Raw genomic sequence first — 23818 nt, 5'->3', positions numbered from 1 at the left:
GGCCCAATAGAACTGGGATTGCTTTCAGTATCAAAGGGGAGAAGAGCGACTTTGCCTGCGACCGACATGGTAATGTTATTTTGGGAGTTAGCTTGTGTCCTTTTTAGCTTAGCGTAGCAACTCACTCGATGCTTTCCTCTTCTCTCTTTTTTTTTCTCACGATAGAATTTTCCTTCATCGCACAGGTTTGATCCTCGTCTCCAGTGTGATGTTTTGTGCTTCTCATAACATCAATAAACGGCCAGACAACGACTGGAGTGAATGATGATTTTAGTGAAGTCTCACAGGATACATTTATACATGGCAAGTGACTTCCTGACTGAACATTAAGTGCCTGACTACCTCGCTGGCTACAACATCCTCCTATCAGCAGGGGTCGTACTTAGACTTAGAGCACAGTCACAAAGACTACAGCTTGTAATGATCTGCTTGCGGACATAATAGGTTCCACAGAATGTATGAAAAAGAGGGAGGTAGTGGATTTGACATCACCCATTGACTGGTTCCTGAAAGGGTCTTTTGATGCCTAAAGTTTGGTTCTATGTCCACCACCGTCTTGTCAGCTCTTGGAGCCAGAAAATCCAAATTTGAGCAACAGGGTGGACCACAGATGGAGCTGGGGTGGGACCTCGGTGGCAGACAGGTTGACAGACCTGCCAATGGAGGCTGACAACGTGTCATTTTTTAAATCCTCAATATCTTCTTAATAGAGCAATATTTTATAAAATAACCACCCTCACACTGCCTACCAGGCTTAAAATTAGCCACTGAGACTCCAAATTGTTTAGAAAAAATAATTATTTACTTTGTATTTGAAGGTAGAAATTGGGAATTCTCTCGCTGAATTACATTTGGCCGCAGCCATCCAGTGGCCTGGTTGGAACTGCTGTTTAAAGGGATATTTCGCCAATGGTTTTGTGAATATGCAATCAGCGCCGATGAGTAATGTAGTCAATTGAAGCAATAAAGCCCTCACTGCGTACTATGTTGACGAAGACATCGGCATTCTCCTGCTCACAAAATATTTCCCTCGGCACCTACATGTACCAGAATGCAAGCCTCTAGTTAGCGTTATGGGACGTCATTTCCATCATCGGAAACGTTGCTTAGCCATGTGTTTTTTGATTAGAGTATTAGAAACCCTGCTAGGCTGTAGTTTTCCATGGCAGTGGGCCTTGCTAATGATTGCAACAGTCAATTTCAGAAATAAGTTCAATTTTCCAAATGACGTCACAGTACATCACTTGACATGGTTATTGTATTTAGAAATCACGTCAGGACACAGCGCTGTCGCTCGACACAACCTCTCCGTGGCATTCTTTATTTAGACTGACACAGCATCAAAGGCAGACCCGATCAAACAACCCAGAGCCCGCAGGCATCACCAATCGATCCCAGCACAATAGAACAGCACCAAATCAAATGCAGCACTGTCGATGTGTGCATACATAACATTTCCCCCCCCCCCCGGCAGGATTTCAAACATGAAAGGTTGACACAAAGTCCTGTAGGTGGCCAGGGCGTAAACGTGTGCGAACAGGTCGCGGGGCGGCCTGAGGCTGGGCAGGCCGAGGTGGGGAGGGAGATGGCAGGGAAAGCTGAGGCCCAGAAATGTCTGGGGCCTGTGTAGGAGCTGCATGAAGCCCCGGGGCGTCTCGCCATGCTGAGGGAATGGCCATGGTTGTGTCACCAGCTGTGTGTGGCGGAGCTGACACCTTCCGTAGATGACTGGAGTGCCACCGAGTGCCATCGCTGAGGAGGTAAGTGGCTGGGCCCAGCTGACGGGTGACTTGGAGAGGAGAGGACCAGTATGAAGCCATTTTATTGTCCCTGTGGGGCCTGCGGACCCTGACCCAGTCTGACACATTGATGTCTGGCACCCTGGTTCGTTTTGACTGGTCAAACCGTTGCTTCATCCGCGTCTGCTGACGAGTGACTGAGGCTCTGACCCCAGAGGGAGGTGCCTGAGGTGTGGAGGGGCGGAGCCTGTCAAGGGGCATGCACAGTTCCCGGCCTAGCATGAGAGAGGCTGGGGAGACGCCTGTGGTCGAGTGCTGTGTGGCCCAATAGTGCAGCAGAGTGTGACGGATGGCCTGTGTGAAAGAGCACCCTTGGGCCATGTGTGCTCTGAGGCCGTTCTTCAGTGACTGGTGAAAACGTTCAACCCCGCCATTGGCCTGGGGGTGGTAGTACGCAGTGCGTATATGACGGATGCCCTTGCTTTCGAGATAAGCAGTGAACTCAGCAGAGACCAGCTGAGGGCCATTGTCAGTGGTGATGGCCTTTGGGAGGCCCCAGCGAGAGAAAAGAGAGTCCAGGAAGTCGATGATGATCTGTGAGGTCACAGTGCCGGAAGTGGTGAGTTCAGGCCATTTTGAGTGTAGATCGTAGGCGACCACCATGAAGCGTTGGTGGTGGGGAACTCCATGGATCTCACCACAAATGTCCAACTGCAGGTGTTCCCAGGGCTGAGAGGGCCAGGCGAGAGGTTGCAGGGGTGGGGGAGCCTGGTGGCCAGTCTTGCCACTCACAAGGCAGGCAGAACAGTCCTTCACCAGAGCCTCAATATCTCTGTCTATCCCCGGCCACCACACCAGGTCTCGGCAGCGCTGTTTCAGTTTCACAATGCCCAGGTGGCCTTCATGCGCCGTATTCAAAACACGTGCACGGAGAGCAGCTGGGACCACTGTGCAAAACCCACGTGCCACGTGAAGGAGCGGCCATAGAGGTAGAGGTGCCACCTTTCACAAGCCCAGATACAGGCTAACGGCTCACGCTCACCCGCGGAGTACCGCTGCTCGGTCAGGTTGAGGGCACGGGAGGCGAAGGCAATGGGCTTCTCCACACCGTTCTGGGTTTGAGACAGCACGGCCCCTATTGCTGTGGCTGATGCGTCACAGGTCACAAAGGTGGAGCTGGAGATGTCGAAGTGAGCCAACACTGGTGGTGAAGTCAGTTGAGTCTTGAGATCACGCACAGCGTCACTGCATGCCTTTGACCACACCCATGGCTCGTCCTTACGCAGCAGCTGGTGCAGGGGGGCTGTGGTCGCAGAGTACTGGGGAAGAAACCTCAGGTAGTAACTTGTCATACCCAGGAAGGAGGCGACCTGGGCGGCCGAGCTGGGCTCAGGGATGGCCTGAATGGCGTCCACGTTGGATTGTAGTGGAGTTACACCGCTCGCTGACAGCCGGAACCCCACGAAGTCGATGGCTGGCACAGAGAGGACACATTTCTCAGCATTGAGAGTTAGCTTGTGCTTGGACAGGGCTGCGAAGACCATGTTAAGGCGCTTGTCGTGGATTTCACTGGTGGGCCCGTGTACCGCTATATCGTCCAGATAAATGGCCATGCCCAGTATGCCAGCCAGCACGGAGACCATGATTTTCTGGAAGCAGCTAGGGGCGGAGCTGAGACCGAAAGGCATCCTGGTGTAGCGAAACACTCCTGCATGTGTCACAAAGGCTGTGAGGTTTCGGCTGCTGGGGTGGAGGGGCACCTGTAAGTACCCCTGTCTGAGGTCGAGCTTGGAGAACACCTCAGAGCCATAGAACTGAGCAGTGAGTTCTTCTGAGGTGGGCAGTGGATACTTATCAGGGACCACTGCCTTATTTACTGCACGTAGATCGACGCAGACACGCAGGCCCCCCGACTTCTTCTTAGCCACCACGAGGTTTGAGACCCAAGGTGACGCGTCCACCGGTTCAATGATGCCAGCTTCCAGCAGTTGTTGCAGCTCGGCGGAGACCCCATCACGGAGAGCCAACGGGATGCGGCGCAGTGGTTGGATGACAGATTTCACAGCAGGGTTGAGGAGAGGTTGATGGGTGAAGGCGGAGAGGCAGCCCAGCCCCATAAACAGCGATGGCCACTTCTGCTGCCAAGGTGTGGCGACAGTCAGGATTGCTGCCCCCCTTGTGTCTAAGAGGGAGAACCCCAGAGCGGAGAACAGGTCCAGGCCCATCAGGTTGGCCCCACGGCGTGCCACATGAAAAACTGCATTGGGCACCAGCTTGGTTCCATAGCGGACAGTCAGTTGGAGAGAGCCAACCAGATCGATTTTGGAGTCACCATACCCACAGAGGACAGCTGAGGGTGCGGACAGTGGCAGTGAACCGAAAAATTGACTGTAGGTATCAACATTCAGGAGAGACGCACTTGCCCCGGTGTCCAACAGCAGGGGGATGCACACATCATTAATGTTGACTGTGCATGATTTGAATGACACTGGCCCAGAGCTCACCTTGTGAATGACGGCGGTTGAAGACTGGGGGGTGTGGCCCTCTGACCCAGCCGGGGAAGATAGACAGACGTTGGCAAAGTGATTGTGCTTACCGCAGCTACGGCATGTCTGGCCACGGGCAGGGCAGTTCTGAGCCCTTGAAACATGAGACCGAGACCCACAGTTACCACAGGACTGTTGAGGGCAGGGCCGAGAACGCCGTCGTTGCAGTTGCAAGACGTCTCCAGTGGAGTCGGCGCCCGCCTCGCTCTGGTTGGGTTGCGTCCCGAGGGGCAGCCGTGAGTAGAGGGAGGAGTCGTTGGCAGCTTGACTGGAGGTGGCCACTTGCTGTGTATTTAGCATAGCAGCACACTCAGCTGCTCCCTCAACCTGTAGTGCGATGGTAATTGCTCTGGACAGCAGCAGATCGTCTTTTTCCAGCAGGAGAGTCTCACGCACCTTTGCGTTGTTGGTGTGTTCGATTAGCTGGTCGCGAACCATCTCGTCCTGAAGCGCGCCAAACTTGCATGAGCTAGCTAGCCCTCGCAAATTAGCTACGTACTGCCGCACAGACTCACCAGGCAGTTGGTGTCGCTGACGGAATATAAATCGCCGAAGGAGGGCACTCTGTGGAGCAGCGAAATGGGTGCTCATAAGTCCCACAGCTTCCGCAAAGCTTGTGACGTTCCCCAGAGACCCGAGCACACGATGACCCTCTGCTCCCAAGCAGTGTAGCAACAGAGCCGTCTTCCTAGCCTGGCTCACGTCGTCGAGCCCTGAGGCGATGATGTAATTTTCAAAACTATGTAGCCAGCGAGTCCATGGTACCGGAGGCTCGCCAGGTAATGCCAGGAAGGGGGCAGGTGGTGGGAGAGAGATATATCCCATCCTCGTCGCCAATATTGTATTTAGAAATCACGTCAGGACACAGCGCTGTCGCTCGACACAACCTCTCCGTGGCATTCTTTATTTAGACTGACACAGCATCAAAGGCAGACCCGATCAAACAACCCAGAGCCCGCAGGCATCACCAATCGATCCCAGCACAATAGAACAGCACCAAATCAAATGCAGCACTGTCGATGTGTGCATACATAACAATGGTAATTAGATGGGGTGGCCCAGGGGTGGCTGCAGGGATGTCTGGAGGTGGCCACAATATGTTGTCAATGTGCGCGCATAGCGCGCAGAATTTATTTTTTATTTTTCTATATGTATTACTATTCTACTAATAATAGGCTAAAACATGAATCAATAACCCACATGCATACATATAACTGTAGATGGTCCGACTCCCATTTTGCAAAACCTTTCAAATGTATTGCCATCTTCAAGTTCCTGAGCTTTATTATAACAAAATAATGCTTTGACCTGTAACTAAACCTGTGCAAGTATTTGTGGTCAGGGATCTATAATACTAATAATAAGCTGACTTCATGAACACTATACCTCAATGTTCATAGTTTGGCGATGTGTCAAACTCCGATGAGATAACATTAGATAGGCTGAAGGGCCTCTGGAAGGATAGACACACTAACATCAGCGTTCTGGAAGAAACCAACATGACTAGCATCACCACCACAATAATGCAGCACAAACTCCGATGGACAAACCATGTCATCCGCATGTCCAACACACGTCTCCCCAAACAGATCCTGTACTCCCAGCTGAAGGAAGATTAGAAACGTTTCAAGGACAATATCAAGACCAGTCTGAAGAAATTCAACATCACATCTAGCAACTGGAAACATGTTGCACTGGATAGGCACTCTTGGAAGAAATCCGTGCAGGAAGGAGCAGCATGTCATGACATGGGACTTCACTGTACAACAGAGAAAAAGCGACAGCACTGCAAGAAGAGAGAGAAAAAGGCTCAAACACCACCACCAACTACCACCACTTTCCCCTGTCCACACTGCACCAAAGTATGTGGATCGCGGACCAGCCTCCACAGTCATCTGAAGACCCACAAGTAGACAATCCAATGGAGAGGACAGTCATACTTGCCACGTGTGACCACCAGTGATGATTATGACAATGACACTGTAGCCTAATACAGTGGTTCTCAACCTTTTTGGGCACAAAAATCAAACCAGAATCAAAAGGCACGCCAACTCGCGGTTGATAAATTATGCAGATTGTCCCAAATATCATGATTATATTGTCTTGGAGATATTTCCTCTATATGGCACAATGAAAATGATTAAATCTGACAGGCACCTGTCAAAAATACTATGTATGTCTATTTATATGAGTCAGTACAAGAGCTTAGAAGACAGGTGTGCTAAAAATTATTATATTAAATAAGAACAGCAAAATAATCATGATTATTATGATAAGCCAATGTATTGTATGATTTGGGGATGATATCAAGGCCTATGACTGATGCAGTAAGAAAACGATGCATTGTTGATGTGCAATCAGAGACTGCAGAAACAAAGATGAGCGAACAGTGCAATGGCAACAATAGTAAAAACAGCACTTCTATGTGGAAGTAAAAGGCATCTGATTAACATGTGCAGATATTGTACAGTATTTGTATTTATCTCTTATCTGACTTCAACAAGTGGCATGTTCATATCACCAGCACCCGTAAGAATCAATTCATAATCCAGAGAGAGGCGGTGTGGACTTGGGCAACAGACATCAAAATAAATGGCGAGAGAGAGAGAGAGAGAGAGAGAGAGAGAGAGAGAGAGAGAGAGAGAGAGAGAGAGAGAGAGAGAGAGAGAGAGAGAGAGAGAGAGAGAGAGAGAGAGAGAGAGAGAGAGAGAGAGAGAGAGAGAGAGAGAGAGAGAGCGAGAGAGAGCGTACAGCTCTGGTGATACAAAATAGACTGGGCAATCAGAGCAGCCCTAATCTTTCAAGGGTCGAACTGAACTTTGAATTTACAAAAATACTAGCTGTTGAATTATGTGGCTACATCGGGACATAATTAATGGGCTGGAGAAACCGGAAAATCGCTATTAACGTATCTGTCTCATTAAGGTCACAATTTAAGGGAGGGAGGGAGGGATAAATAATTACCTGAATCTTTTGTGCAGCTGACGTTATCTGTGGAAGGGATCATTTGTTTTCAATAAATAAAGCAAAGCGGGACTGACCAGATGTACAGGGTACAGGCACGGCCGAGTGGCAGAAACAAATATACTGGCCAAACACCCGCCCCAGCGAGTTGGAAGCCAATGATGTGGCAAACATTTTGGGGTGGCATCTGGAGTGACCAATTAGATTGTAGGGGTGGCACTTGCCACCTCGGCCACCCCTTTAAAACTGCACATGGTCACTCGACGGCCACCAAAAACAAAAAGAAAAAAAAAACACGCTTTCGCTGCCACTTGAGATGCAGAAACAGTCGGGAACAACTGCAGTGTTTCTCGTGCGCAATCCCTGTAGACAGTGGTAAGGTTGAAAATAACGTGAATTTTCACTTTAAGGCACTTCTGCGTTGGTTATGTTTACTGTATAGAGTCAAAGTCACTGATAAAGGATTTCGGGGGAACAGCTGTTCCCCCCTCTATTGTGAAAGGGGGACCTGACTGAAAACGTTTGGGAACTATCGGAGCAGCCAACGTGTAGCTACGCCCCTGGCAATGGATCGTCGAGCAAATTTCCACCTGAGACAGACAGACGGACGCGCCCTCTCTGGCTGTCCCTGAAATTTGCGGTTCAGTGCGGTGTTTGGTGTGCAATAAAATCGAAATATAATTTAGCACATTATTACTCTTTCCAATGTGACAAAGAAATAGGCTGCAGGTTTAGGTTTGGCAGTTATACCCGGAGGAAACCTCGCTGATCAAATTCAATTTTTCTCAAGAATTTGTCCAAGTTATCGCTGTAAATGATCACTTGTCCGACCTGACACCCAGCGGAAGCGCAGCAGGGACGAAGGGGACCGAGCGCAAGATGCCCAGCTGAACGCAAAACTGCCTTAAACCACAACGTCGATCAATTGGGGGACAGGGCAGTCATCCATCGACTTTTACATGATAAACATAATCTACGGAGGTGTTCGATAATGTCCTCCGAGGAGCAATCCGGTTCGGCGTTGGAAGAGTGCTTGCATTCAAATGCGTCTCATACGCGGGCAAATGTAAACCTGGAGCTCCACAGCTCCACGCACCAGGCAATGTGGTACACAGGCGTTGCCATCGCCTCTGTTTACAGCGTTATTATCGCCATGGGGCTAGTAGGTAACATCACTCTCATCAGGACCTTCTGCTCCTCGGCGTCTGTTCGCAATGTCCCCAATCTGTTCATGACGAGCCTGGCGCTTGGGGACGTCCTGCTGCTGCTGACCTGCGCGCCGGTGGACGCCAGCCGCTACCTGGCGGAGGAGTGGCTCTTCGGCCGAGTGGGTTGTAAAGTCATCCCGTTCATTCAACTCACCTCGGTCGGCGTCTCTGTCTTCACGCTCACCGCGTTGTCCGCCGACAGGTAAGAGCACACCTGTCAAACCGCCTCAACCTCAGTTTTATTGTTGTTCACCGGCAAACGGAATGCCTCTCTGTCTGCTGTTCACACGTATTTTAAATAAGTCTTGCTGCACCAATCTATTTAATTTACTATTTTCTACAGTAACATTTGAGGGCAGAGAATGTCAACCACCATTTATATCTATCTATCTAGATAGATAGTATGTGTGTGTGTGTGTGTGTGTGTGTGTGTGTGTGTGTGTGTGTGTGTGTGTGTGTGCCTGCGTGCGTGTGTGTGCACGCTGCTCTATTTATCTTCCATGCTCTGTTTATATCACTGTTACTGCTAAGCTACAGTCATATTGTTATTGCTTGCATATCTTGACCTGTTGTCTTTATTGTGTTTACTTTGTGTGTCACTGTGTGCACCAGCTTGTCAGAGATGGGGTTACAGATGGGGCTATAGATGGGGCTACAGTCATGTGTTGCTTATATATTATGACAGCTATATTGCTTGTCGGACTCTAAAGGCAAGCGTGTGAGAATTTTAGTGTACTCCTCACATACGGCATATGAATTCTTTTGAATTTTGAAAGCTTTTGTTTTCTTAATCAGTTGGATGGATTCATATGTTATGTTTTGTTTTTTTTTTGTGCTTTTTTCCCCCCCACCTCCTATGGTGGCCTATAGCCTAGATATGCAGTTTTTTTGTGGCGTTAAAGACTATTAAAAAAAAGTAAATGGTCTACATCAGACCTGAAAAGCTGCTAAGCAATCATGATGCAATTCATTCTGGTTTCTAATGTAAATATGTTCTTGCGTGTTAAATAAGGCTACGGTCTTCAATGGTGTAAGTGGACAGTGCCATCAGTACGGTTGCACTGGGCCCGTGGGGTGGATGGTGGGCGGGGGGCGTAGCGAGAGCGGGCCCTCCAACAATGTGATGGTTGAAGAATGGGCCCTTGCAAGTGATCCAGATTGCCACCTCGAAAATATGCCAATGTTCAAAAGAGAAGTCAAGCTATATTAAAAAAAACGGTGCCATTTGCTTTAAATGTGTGGTGGTTCTGCCCCCTGCTCGGCCTTCTGGCTCCACCGTGAGGTCACGAAGCACATCTCCATCATCTGTCTCTGAAACACCAGGCACGTCTGCGCGCGCATATAGAGCATCGCCTAGACGCAATCAACAACAACGCACCTGTCTACAATCTACAACCACCGCACCTGCGAGTGATCAGCTCATCACCAACATACAAGACCCCAGCCAACCCATTGTGTCGTTGCCAGAACGTGCCTAAGCGACAGTCGAACTCCTCGAGCTCTGCCCCCCCCCCCCCCCCCGGACCCTAACCTCTCACTTGGAACTCCCAGCTTTTGGATTTCGACCTCTAAAGGACTCACTCTCTCTTACGGATTACGGACTCTGGAAAACCACGCTCAGACTTCTCTCGGATCACGGACACCTTTGCCTGCACGCATATTTCATACACTGGACACGCCCTCTACATACCGCGCCACACGTAAATACTTACACATAGCCTAGACACACAACTCGCTGGTCATCACATATTGTTTAGACACATCCCACAAACAAGACGAGAAACGCGCCTTACACAATACACGTCATTCTTAATTTTTTCCTTGTTTAATTCTGTTAATAAATCTGCCCTCCCGGCGGCTAAAGATTCTGCTGCCTCTGAACTGCCTCTTTTGGTTCCACTCCAGCCATTGCCACTACAGTACGTTCTGGCCAAGATGGAACCTGGCAGTTCAGACGGTTCAGCGAGACCCAAAGCTCCCGCTCCTGATCACGACGCTCAGTCAGGTGACGTACTCCCTGTAGCCCCCAGTCCTTCGGCAGCTCCAGATAGCAGGGAACCTAATCTAGCCAGTCCTAAGTCTTTAGAGGGAGATTTCGACTTATGTCGTGGGTTTATTGTTCAGTGTGAATTAGCGTTTACTCACCAGCCTAGTCGATTCAGATCAGAGGGAGCCAAGGTAGCATGTATTATGTCACTGTTGTCTGGTAGGACTCTTAAATGGGCCACCGCTGCAGTAGACCAGAATAGGATGCTAGCCACTGACTGTAGCTTTCTATAGAGAGTTTAAGTATGTCTTTGAGCACCCTGTAGCTGGCCAGAATGCCGCCACACGCCTCAATAGTATCCAACAGGGTTCAGTTGCTGACTTACACTGTTGAATTCCGTATTCTCACCGCTGATAGTGTGGTGGGGGGGGGGGGATAAGGCGCTTCTGAGCGCGTATGGGCGAGGGTTTAGTGAGGCAGTCAGTGATGGGATTATGAGAGACAAACCAGATTCCTCTAAATCTTTGTCGATCTGACTCTTATGGACCAGAAGATCCACCCGTGCACCTTCCTGTCCCGGCGCTTCACACCCGCAGAACACAATTACGACATAGGGATTTGTGAGTTGTTGGCGGTCTTCGCGGCTTTGGAGAAGTGGAGACACTGGCTAGAGGGGGCCCAACAATCGTTGCTTGTTTGGTTTGATCACAAGAATCTGACCTACTTCAGGACGGCGAAGAGGCTGAATTCCCGCCAGGCGCGCTGGCCCTCTTCCTCAGCCGGTTCAATTTCACCCTCACCTACCTCCCGGGTTCCCACAACACCAAGGCTGACGCGCTCTCCCGTCTGTTCCCGGGGGAAGCCCAGGGCACTACCGATACCATCCTTCCTCCGGCCCGGGTGGTGGGTGTCGTCACCTGGGCTATTGACTCCGTGGTAAGAATGACTCAGCCCGACCCGGGCAACGGACCCCCGCACCGCCTCTTCGTGCCCGCTTCTGTGCGTTCCCAAGTGCTCGAGTGGGGCCACTCAGTCGCTTCGCCTATCACCCTGGAGCTCATAGTACGTTGTCCTTCATCCGCCGGCGCTTTTGGTGGCTCTCCATGGAGCTGGACACAAAGGAATTTGTCGCTGCCTGTACCACCTGCGCCCGCGGTAAGACCACCCTCCGGCGGGTCTCGTACATCCCCTCTCGGTTCCAATTAGTCCCTGGTCCCACATCGCCCTGGACTTCGTGACTGGTCTCCCCGTGTCTCAAGGTAACACCGTCGTTTTCACCATCGTCGACCGGTTTTCCAAAGCTGTTCACTTTGGCACTCCCCTCCCCAGCCAAGACAGCGGACCCTTCTGGTCACCCATGTCGTCCGCCTACATGGCATTCCCAGGACATAGTTTCTGACCATGGTCCCCAGTTCACTTCCTGGGTGTGGCAGGCCTTCTGTAAGGGGATTTGGGCCACGGTCAGCCTCTCCTGCGGGTACCACCCCCAGACCAACGGGCAGGCGTAGCGGGCGAACCAGTGCCTCGAGGCGGCCCTGCGTTGTGTGACCACCAGCAACCCCACCTTGTGGAGCAAACATCTGCCATTGGTGGAGTACGCCCTCAACTCCATGACCAGCACAGCCACGGGTATGTCTCCTTTCGAGTGCTGGCTTCCCCCTATGTTTTCCCGTCAGGAGTTGGAGGCTGCGGTCCCGTCCACCAGTGCCCATCCCCGCCAGTGTCGCCGCGTCTGGAGGGCTGCCCGTACCGCTCTGATTAGATTTGTGGAGTGGTCCCAGCGCGGCGCCAAACGGCGTCGGGTCCTGGCCCCTGCCTACCGTCCGGGACAGCGGGTCTGGATTCTGGCTAGGGACCGGCCCCTCCAAACACCCCCCCGCTACGTGGGGCCTTACTCCATCACTCTGCCACCATCTCTGAATGTCCATCCGGTGTTCTGTCTCGATGCTCAAGCCTGTGTCCTTCAGTTCCCTGTCTCCCCCTGCCGCAGCTTCTCCACCTCCCCGTGTCCTGAAGGAAGGTGACCCAGTCTGGTCGGTCAAGCAGCTGCTTGCGGTGCGTCGTAGGGGGCGAGGTTTCCAGTATCTGGTTTACTAGGAGGGTTAAGGCCCTGAGGACCAGAGCTGGGGTCCCCTTCCTACCTGACCGACCCTACCCTGCTGGACGACTTCTATCGTGCCCACCGACGCTCCTGGGCGGTGGCTCGGTGTCTCCCGTCGGGAGGGAGGTACTGTTGTGGTTCAGCCCCCGGCTTGGCTCTCTGGCTCCACCGTGAGGTCACGAAGCACATCTGTCTCTGAAACACCAGGCACGTCTGCGCGGGCTCAGAGCGCCGAGTAGACGCAATCTACAACCACCACACCTCCGAGTGGCACCAGTCTACAAAGACCCCAGCCAACCTACTGTGTCGTCGCCAGAACGTGCCTAAGCGACAGTTGAGCCCTCGGACCTTAACCTTTCACTTGGAACTCCCGGCTTTGGGATTTGGACCTCTAAAGGAGTCACTCTCTCTCACGGATTACGGACCCTGGAAAATCACGCTCGGACTTCTTTGGACGACGGACACCTTTGCCTGGACGCACATTTCATACATTGGACACGCCCTTTACATACCGCACCACACATACAGTAAATACTTACGCATAGCCTATAGACACACAAGCCGCTGGTCATCACACAGTTTAGACACACATCCCACAGACAATACGAACGACGCATCATACACAATACATATTCTTTAGTTTTGTTAATAAGTCCGCCCTCCTGGCGGCTGAAGATTCCGCTGCTGGTTCCGCTCCGGCCGTTGCCATAACAATATGCCCTCCAAAAGGCAAGCCCCTCTCCGTCATGGTTTTCTTTGTTTGGTTAAAATCTTTCTATAACAAAACTATATGATTATTCTACATAAACTAACTGGTTAGCACTGTTGCCTCACAGCAAGAAGGTCCTGGGTTCGAACCCCAGGCTGTCCCAGATCCTGTGTGGAGTTAAGTTCTCCCCGTGTCCGAGTGGGCTTCCTCCGGGTGCTCCGGTTTCCTCCCACCATAAAAAAAAAAACGACCATGCACGTGCAGCTGACGGCCAGTGTTTCAGAGCAATTTTTAACTAAAAACCGACAACGCCACTCCCTATTAAGAAATGCGGGAGACACGTTTGCTAAACACAGGTTCTCACAGTGACGTTGTGTAACCAAGCATCAGTAGAGACGGCAATGATCAGCTGGGAAAAGGGAGTTTTTATTTAATACAGTGGACTAAAAAACACCCCCAGGTATTAAGCAATGTTAAAAACTGCCGCTCAACATACAGAATTAAAAAAGAGGTGCATCCCAATTAAAACGCCAACATTGGTACAGCACGGATCAGATGATAAAAACTACTACACTAAACAATGAAGTGTGTCTCCAGTTACAACTCGCACCGTCCGGGTTGCCGTCACGGCGATGTCAATCTAAAATGCTTACCGTTAGAATCAGCGAACCTTAATAAAACCAAGTTGCAATAAAAGAATAAATAGCAACTTTAAACCCATTTCCCGTTCATAACACCTTCTCCGTGCTGCTCCAACTCCAAAATGCCTCTTTACCGCCTCTGCACACAGGGCTTTTATCTTCATGGAGCAGCACACCTGCAACAGATAATCCAATCAGTCCACTTGTCTTTTCACACTCAACAGCCAACTAACCAATCCAAAGCTGAGGAAGAAACTCACGCTAAAAAGAAAAAATAATTGCCAGCTATACATGCAACGTAACTGACAACTTTAAACACAAATCAAGCATAAATTAGCAAATCAAAACATGGCTACTGAGGTAATTTAAGGGCATAAACTGCATCTGGTGGCTGCTACACATGTTAGGGTTAATAATACTGTCTGTGCCCCTGAGCAAGGCAATAGAAAGATCTGGAGTGGGTCCCCGGGCGCTGCAGCTGCCCACTGCTCCTATAGGATGGGTTAAATGCAGAAGACACATTTCGTTGTAACCTGTGCAATGACAAAAATAAAGTGGCTTAAAAACTATAGAAACCATAAAAACTATTCACTCAAATTAATAATTTCTCATTTTATTTGGTATTGTAACGTGGATGGATAAGTAGACATGTTGGTTGACGGGTCGAACCCTTTAGTCGAGCGGTTAGTGATACGGGTTCGCGTCCCGGCTGGGGAAGTTGCTGTGGTTGCCCCCCGAATTCACTACAGTATTTTTGTCACATATAGATTTGAAATGATATTACGTATTGTAGCGAATTCGAGGGACAACGCAACCACATGAACTGCCGCGGCCGGGAAGCGAACCCGTATCGCGCGCACCGCAGGAGGCATCGCTAACCGCTCGACTAAAGGGTCACACCCGCCAGCCAGCGGCCAGCTAGGATTGGATAAATGCAGAGAAAGAATTTCCCCACGGGGGTTAATAACGTAGTTAAATAAATCAGATTCCTTTGGCTCTTTGATAAACAGTCGCCAGCCCAAGGTCGACCCCCCTTCTAGCAACAATGCAGCAGTTCGGCTGGCATCAGCATCAAGGCCGTCAGTGGTGTGTCAACAACCATGCTAACGTTAGGATAGCAAGCTAGATATGACGTTAGCCCTAAATAATTGTATACACACACACACACACACACACACACACACACACACACACACACACACACACACACACACACACACACACACACACACACACACACACACACACAGTCTGATTGACGATCCATTTTCCGCCACTTGCATGATTAAGAAAACGGCCTTGAACTCCAGTTCTTCTTTTCCATCACCGTGGTCAGGGACACAGAGGAGTATCAACCCTAACATGCATGTCTTTTTGATGGTGGGAGGAAACAGGAGCCCCCGGAGGAAACCCATGCAGACACGGGGAGAACACACAAACTCCAAACCGAAAGGATCTGGGACGGCCTGGGGTTCGACCCAGGACCTTCTTTCTGTGAGGCAACAGTGCTAACCACTGGGCCGCCGTGTCGCCTAGATGATTAGAGATGATGAGCAGATAATTACACCAAGACACGGCACGTGTAACTGACATGCAATGGGGCCCATCTTAACTACCCTGCACCACTGACGGTCTTTATCATAATCTACAGCCGTCAGGTAACACATATCCACACTGCAACTTGTGTTCCTAAACTACAGATGAAAATGACTTGAATCTAAGTTGGCCATTTTTGATTTTTCAAAGTAATTACATTATCCTAACCCATTTACGGAACACCTATGGCCAATCAATTTCTATTTCTGTGCAGGCGAGGGAGAAGACAGCCATTCGTCCCGTGATATTAGCATGCTGCCGTGTTTTCTTTCTTCGTCAATTGAAGAGGACCCTCACAGGTGTAGCAGGGATTATTAGCATGCACCGCCTTACCGAAGGTGTTGGAAACCTGCCGCATGCGAACAGCCCGTGATAAATTCAGCTTGGTCTCTTTACAAAGACGTGGTTAAGCCTATACATACAACTTTCTTGTTTTACTCTCAGTTGGCTGCCATGTTTGCTGTTCATACCTTATTCGTGACTGTCAGGTAGGAAATGATTTCGCTCAGAGGGGCTCGGTGTTATTAATGCCACCTGTTCAGTGAATCTATTTCCTGTCACCAATGAATAAATTGCAGAGTCCAGATCTGATCTAAATATAGAGTCATATCTGCGAGTTTGTCGGATCGTTTTAAAATCGTGTAAACTCCCATTTTGAGTTCAGGCATCTGTGCAACGCTTTCCCCAGATGTATCTAAATAGAGTTGAACCTGGAATGCTTTATTTGCATTCTGCCCCTAACTCACTCTTGGAATATTTGGGTATCTTTGTAAAAAAAAAAAGATTAATAAGAGGTATGTAATTGTTATACGTATATGTTTTTCAAATTAATAGTTATTATTATTATCATTATTTTTTATTATTGTTGTAAAACGTGGTTATTACACTGCATCTATAAATTGCACAGTAGATAAGAGCTTTTCTAAAGTTCAAACTACTAACAACCCTTTCAAAAGCTTTTTTTCTCAGTATGCAAATATTCGTCACGCTGCCAGATGAACGAAATGGGTGGGATGGAATTTATGAACACCAGAGTGGAAAGCCTTTGTTTTCATCGTATCAGCAGCCCTCATTAGACTAGTAATAATTCAGAAAGTCTGATTAATCTCGTGTTCATACTCTGAAATACACAATGTCCCTTTGCTTTTTCTCTCATGTTGATTCATTTATAAGAGATGAAAAGGCCCAGAAAGTTCTGTTTATGCCTTTTGAATATCACCTTTGAGGTGTTTTTCAGTGAATATGCCCCTGAACGTTTACGTCGTTAACCACCTTCTTACTGTAAATTATAGGGGCCAGGTGTAAACGCTAACTCCCGTCTCCTGCCCCTGGAAAAATGAGCTCGGCACCAGAAACTGGAAAAAATCTGGATAGCATGGGCCCCCCCTCCCCCCATTGCCACCCTCCCTTCCTGCCACAGAAGGGGTAGAGCAATCCAGGCCGCTCAAATATACTCTAATATGGTATAAAGCAGGTCATCTGGTAACTGGAGGGTTGCCTTAGGTGTCCTTGAGCAAGACCCCTAACCCCTAACTGCTCCCGATGAGCTGGCTGGTGCCTTGCGTGGCTGACACCGCCGTCTGTGTATGAGTGTGTGTGTAACGCTTTGAGGGGCTGTTGTGGCTAGGGAAGCGCTATATAAATGCAATCCAACAGCCATTTACAGGTCCGCTGTGCTCATGGCAGTGGCGGCTCTTGCCAATTCTCTCGGGGGGTGGCGTGGCGGGGGGTGTTGCGATGATGGCTAAGGTGACCCGTCAAATGGGTAAATTAACCTAAGTCAGCTACCTAGGTTGACATTGTCATATTGTATTGTAAAAAAAAAACAAAAACAAAAAAAAAACATTTCTGGTCACCTCACATAGCAATACCGCCAGTAAACACTAGATAGCAACATAAGACAAGGGTTGTTCCTTAGGCTACAAAATGTACAGTGTGCATTATTTGTGGACAGCTACATCCAGGAGTTCATTATAAATGTATTGAATAAAATTATTTTGGCTCGACAATGACTGAACAATCCACTGTGGTCATCAACAGATAAATTGTCATCTACCAGTTTGCGGTCACAAATACCTTTAAATGTGCAGAGAGAGAGAGAGAGAGACTGCTTTATTGTTAATGAAATAAAACTGACCAAGATCTCACAATACTGACTAAGGCTCACTAAACTGACTAAGGCTCACAATAATCTGATTCAGTCTTCATCCGATAATACTCCGCAAAACTTCACACAGTCAATAAGACAGGCTAGAATGTGGCGATTCTTGCTCACCTTATCGCAACTGTCCATATGCATCTTCAGTGTTTCATGCTTTTCCACCTTGTCAGGATGACGATCCATGTTGGTGACACCTGTAGTTGTCCAAGCAACCAGGCAACTCCCTCCCCCCTTTTTTTCTCCCCAATTGTATCTGGCCGATTACCCTACTCTTCTGAGCCGATCTCTGCTCCACCCCTTCGCTTATCCAGGGAAGGCTGCAGACTACCACATGCCTCCTCCGATACATGTGGAGTCGCCAGCCGCTTCTTTTCACCTGACAGTGAGGAGTTTCACCAGGGGGACGTAGTGCATGGGAGGATCCCACTATTCCCCCCCAGTTCCCCCTCCTCCCTGAACAGGCTCCCCGATTGACCAGAGGAGGCGTTAGCGCAGCGACCAAGACACATACCAACACCCGGCTTCCCACCCGCATACACGGCCAATTGTGTCTGTAGGGACGCCTGACCAACCTGAAGGTAACACTGGGATTTGAACTGGGCGTCCCCGTGTTGGTAGGCAACGGGATAGACCGCCATGCCACCCGGACGCCCTCGGGGCACCTTTTTTATAAATATATAGACATAGAAATCTACATTTTTGGAGAAACTCACAAAAGCTGAAACTCTAAAAAATTAACACATAGTGTTGCCAATTCATAGATTGGAGTCTGCATGTTCAAGAGGAAGTTCTAGGTATTCAGAGGGTTAATGTTTTGGCATAGAGCTGATTAGATCTCCCCGTCCATCCATCCATCCATCTATCCATTATCTTAACCGCTTATTCTGCTCTCAGGGTTGCAGGGATGCTGGAGCCTATTCCAGCAGCAGTCATTGGGCATGAGGCGGGGAGACACCCTGGACAGACCGCCAGGCCATCACAGGGCCGACCACACACACACACACACACACACACACGCACACGCACACGCACACGCACACACACACGCACACGCACACGCACACGCACACACACGCACACACGGACAATTCAGTATGGCCAATTTACCTGACTTATATGTCTTTGGACTGTGGGAGGAAACCGGAGCCCCCAGAGCAAACCCACACAGACACAGGAAGAACATGCAAACTCCACACAGAGGATGACCTGGGATGACCCACCAAGGTCTGACTACCCCAGGGCGCAAACCCAGGACCTTCTTGCTGTGAGGCGACTGCGTTAACCACTGCACCACCGTGCCGCCCTAGATCCACCCACTGTAACTGAATTTGATTTCAATCTATTACTACTACTACTTTTGGCTGCTCCCGCTAGGGGTCGCCACAGCGGATCATCAGTTTCCATTTCTTCCTGTCTTCTGCATCTTCCTCTGTCACACCAGCCATCTTCATGTCTTCCCTCACCACATCCATAAACCTCCTCTTTGGCCTTCCTCTCTTCCTCTTCCCTGGCAGCTCCATATTCAGCATCCTTCTCCCAATATACCCAGCATCTCCCCTCCACACATGTCCAAGCCATCTCAATCTTGCCTCTCTTGCTTTGTAACTGAATTTAATTCCAATAAGTAACCAATAGAATGTTCAATTTCTCACGTTTATCCATCCATCCATCCATTATCCAAACCGCTTATCCATCTCTCAGGGTCACGGGACTGCTGGAGCCAGCAGTCATTGGATGGCAGGCGGAAAGACACTCTGGACAGGCCACCAGGCCGTCACAGGGCCCACACACACACACACACACACACACACACACACACACACACACACACACACACACACACACGCACACACCTAGGGACAATTTAGTATGGCGATTCACCTGACCTGCATGTCTTTGGACTGTGGGAGGAAACCGGAGCACCCAGAGGAAACCCACGCAGACACAGGGAGAACATGCAAACTCCATACAGAGGATGACCCGGGACGACCCCCAAGATTGGACTACCCCAGGGCTCGAAACCAGGACCTTCTTGCTGCGAGGCGACCGCGCTAACCACTGTGCCACCGTGTTGGTAATGGAATCAATGCATTTGAGCACCGTCGTGTATGAGGTAAACCTCCCCAGCAGTATTCATTGGAGAAGATTCTGAGGGTTCGACCAATGATCCAATGCCCTGAGGCTGCTGGAGGCAGGGTGAGTCGACGGAAGTTGTGACATTTTAAGTTCAAGCCCAACTGAGAAAATCAGCTCTACAAACATCTCATGTGAAGGAGCCCCAGGGAGACGACTTGGTGAGATGCAACCATTAGGCCCAGAAGACATATGACGGTCAATGCAGTGACTGACTGTGCCCACTGCACCTCCATACTTTTGTCCATAATCGCTACTCTCTTGTGTTCAGAGAACCAATCATTTACAGCGGCAGAGTTTAACTCCACACCCAAGTACAGTACCCACTGGCTGGGATTGATGGGGGTGTTGATGGGATGGGGTGTGCTTCTCCCTGAAATGCCAATGAGAGGAATTTCTTGTGTCTGGGAGTCAAGTAAAGTCAGTTTTATTTGTATAGCCCAATATCACAAATTGCAAATATGCCTCAAGGGGCTTTACAGCAACACAACGTCCTGCTCTTAGACCCCCGCACTTTATAAGGAACAAATCCCTAAAAGAAAAAAGAAAAAACCTTTACCAGGAAGAAAAAAAGAAGAAACCTCAGGAAGAGCAACAGAGGAGGGATCTCTCTCCCAAGATGGACAACGTGCAATGGATGTCGTGTTTACACAATTTGCAGAATACAACATTGAAAGAGGATAACAGCATTGTAATTGAATTATAAAATATATGAAGAAAATGATGAGGATGCCAAGCAGTGCCCAGACGCCACCGGAACAGCCCAAGACCCGAGCCACGTGACTAACATCATGTTTAAAAATAAATGAATAAATGAAATCTTGTAAGCAAGCATCTTTCAGGTCGATAGCCATGAACCAGTTGCTTAGCTGGACCAGTTCCTGCGATCTCCTAAGAGTGAACATGGGAAAAGACATTTGAGCAATAAACTCCTTCAAAGGGCATTGTTCCATATTTGGCCGCACATCTTTGGTTTTCTTTTCATGGCTCCTCACGTTTTTCATTCCAAACATGATTGAAGTTTTTCCTTTTACAGCCAATTTTCCTTTCTTTATGTGCATCTTTTCTTCCTCTGCATTCTCTTGCTAACTCACATTTGGTATATTTAGGTTTCTGTTGCTTTTCTAGCTGCAACAGCCACTGAAAGTGCTTCATAATGTTTTCTGGAGGTGTGCATACTTGGTTGCTCTTCTGATATAGTATGTTATCTGTCACTTTTTACTGTCATATTGTCATCGTTGAGATAGCACAGCATCTGCACAGGTTTTCCATTTGATTTTGCAATAAAACTCTTTCTGCTTTTGTTTTTCTTTGTCCCCAACAATTCCCCTCTCTCTATCTCTCTCTGCACATTGTGTTTTTTATGTCAGATACAAGGCCATCGTGAAGCCCCTGGACATCCAGACATCCAGCACAACTACCAGCATTGTGCTGCGGGCAGCGCTCATCTGGCTTCTCTCCGTAATCCTTGCTGTTCCTGAGGCTGTGTTCTCAGACCTCCACACCTTCAGCATCAGCTCCACTAACGAAACTTTTATTACCTGCGCTCCCTATCCCCATGCTGGAGAACTACACCCCAAGATCCATTCAATGGCTTCCTTCCTCATTTTCTATGTCATTCCTTTGCTGGTCATATCATTGTACTACACCTTTATTGCCCGCAGCCTGGTCAAGAGCGCCTCTAACTTGCCCGTGGAAGGAAACATGCACGCTAGTCGCCAGGCTAGTGACACAAATATTGTCTCTAGAAAATATTTTATTTTTGGATATTCCATGAGATACATGGTCAATTATATGGGTGGTTCTCATTATCATTAACCACCTATCTATATTTTTCAACCCTGTTCTCTTTTTTTTAAAATTTATTTTGAACAGATTGAGTCAAGGAAGCGCTTGGCTAAGACAGTCCTCGTGTTTGTGGGCTTATTTGCAGTATGCTGGCTGCCCAGCCATGTCATCTACCTGTACCGCTCCTACCACTATTCTCAGGTAAAGAAAGACATCCTTATTTCTCCACGTTTTAACACTTCTTATATGTAAGCCTATGTCTAACTGCTTGTCATACCAGTGTTATAGATTTGTCTGACTCCTCCGCAGAATCTGACTCCCCTTGGTGTGAGGCTAGGTAGGTTGGGTTAGGTTAGGTTAGGTTAGGTTAGGCTAACCCTAACTCTGACCCCCCCCCCCAATCCTAACCTCCTAACCCTAACTACCCGTTCACACCAAGGGGAGTCAGATTCTGCAGGGAGTTGGAAAATTCTATAACACCGGTATACAGCCTCTTGCTGTATGCCATTCCAGTCTCACACGATATCTCTCTTCCTTTAATCACTGACTCTCTTTCACACTAACTTAAACACTTTTTCTGAACCCTCCACCTCCTTTCCTCACATCAGGTGGACACCTCGCTGGTTCACTTTGTGTGCAGTGTGGCAGCTCGTATCTTGGCCTTTACAAACTCCTGCCTCAACCCCTTCGCCCTCTACCTGCTCAGCAAGAGTTTCCAGAAGCAGTTCAACCAGCAACTGTGTGGCTGCTGCCTGAATATCTTCAAACGGGCTGCGCTGAGCCCAGCACGTTTCAACACACACATGACCTCCATACGCAGCACACATCACTCCATGGCTAGTCTGAGCATGATCAATGGCAGGCAGGTCTATCAGGAGGATTGGGTGTAGTACATTTCCTGGTGATATGTGAAAGTGTGCGTGCATGTGTGCGTGCGTGCGTGCATGCGTGCGTGCATGTGTATTTGTTTACAAGCCTGTGTTTGCATGTGGGTTAAATGTGGTCATGTTAAAGATGTGAGTGTGTGTTGATGGGCAAAGCCAACTTGTGTATTAGCTGTAATTTTGTCTCTGTGTGTACTGATTTACCCATTCACCCTGTGTTTCCCTTTGCTTGCAATAGTTAGCACTGAAACATTACCATTTATGTGTTGTTTACAAAGAGTCAAGTAATACACAGTCATTAAACTCATTGCTATTTGTTTGGTGTACTAACAAAATTGTAAAGTTTAAATCCTTATATAATAATAAAAATAATAACAATAATTACATTTATATAGCACTTTTCTAGACACCCAAAGAGCTTCACATTGAAGGGAATAACTCACTTCAGCCATCACCAATGTACAGCACCCACCTGGATGAAGCACGACAGCCATTTTGCTCTAGAACGCTCACTGCACATCAGCTTGAGGTGGAGAGGGAGTATTTTTATTATTTTTTTATCCATTCATTGTCATTGTCATTCAATAGTCATTCAATGTCAGTAGATGTAGACGGTAGATATTTAGGGTTCATATTTGATAAAAACAGGATGGTAAGTTAGCACATTGGCTAATAGAATTTAATAAGATTAATGCGTTAAACATTACACTCAACAATATAAGCTTGGCTTACTTGACACGCTCTTGCACTGGCAGTGTTTGGGCAGCGAATGGAGAAAGATGGATGGATGGTAGCTTGTTTATAAGAATATTGGCCATCTCAGCCCAGCCCCCCCCCCACTCCACTACTGGTTTTCTGTTCCAGCAGGTAGTTAATTACAATCACCTGTAGTGATTAGGTGGATGGATGGAATAACTGATACAACAGGTGAATGCCATTATTAGAAAACCAGCAGTACTGGGGGGTCCCTGAGGGTTGAGGACTGGGTTGAGAACCACCGATTCTACGTTTGCTTACATTCAAGTAAAGTAACACACAGGGTGAATCAAAACTCTTAAATTCAGTCTAATTTGTTTAAGGGATACCCTCGAAACAAGTTCCATTATCTTTCTAATATCTTGAAAAACAGCAGAATAAAGCAAATTAGTGCAGTTTTATCAATAAAACCTGAATCAATTAAATTTACGGAAAATTTCAAATGTGTGGAAACAACTGAATTTAAAATGACTAATGTCAGTTTTTTTTATATATTAAAAAAAAGAAGTAAAGTAACACTGGGGCGTCCGGGTAGTGTAGCGGTCTATTCCGTTGCCTACCAACACGGGGATTGCCAGTTCGAATCCCCGTGTTACCTCCGGCTT

The 23818-nt window shown here is 48.4% G+C and overlaps 1 protein-coding gene across 1 annotated transcript; it reads left to right on the top strand.

The window, feature by feature from the left end:
• Positions 1-8240: 8240 nt before the first annotated feature.
• On the top strand, positions 8241-22569 carry grpr (gastrin-releasing peptide receptor). The gene is made up of 4 exons (XM_056279322.1): positions 8241-8659; positions 21156-21507; positions 21661-21774; positions 22182-22569. Exons 1-4 carry the CDS (start codon positions 8241-8243, stop codon positions 22461-22463), a joined length of 1167 nt encoding a protein of 388 aa, XP_056135297.1. The 3' UTR covers positions 22464-22569.
• The last annotated feature ends 1249 nt before the right edge of the window (positions 22570-23818 follow it).

This window comes from Lampris incognitus, chromosome 4 (assembly GCF_029633865.1).
Source record: "Lampris incognitus isolate fLamInc1 chromosome 4, fLamInc1.hap2, whole genome shotgun sequence".
Classification (NCBI taxonomy): Eukaryota; Metazoa; Chordata; class Actinopteri; order Lampriformes; family Lampridae; genus Lampris; species Lampris incognitus.
Note: the sequence above shows the minus strand (reverse complement) of the source record. Positions and strands in the feature narration are given on the sequence as shown.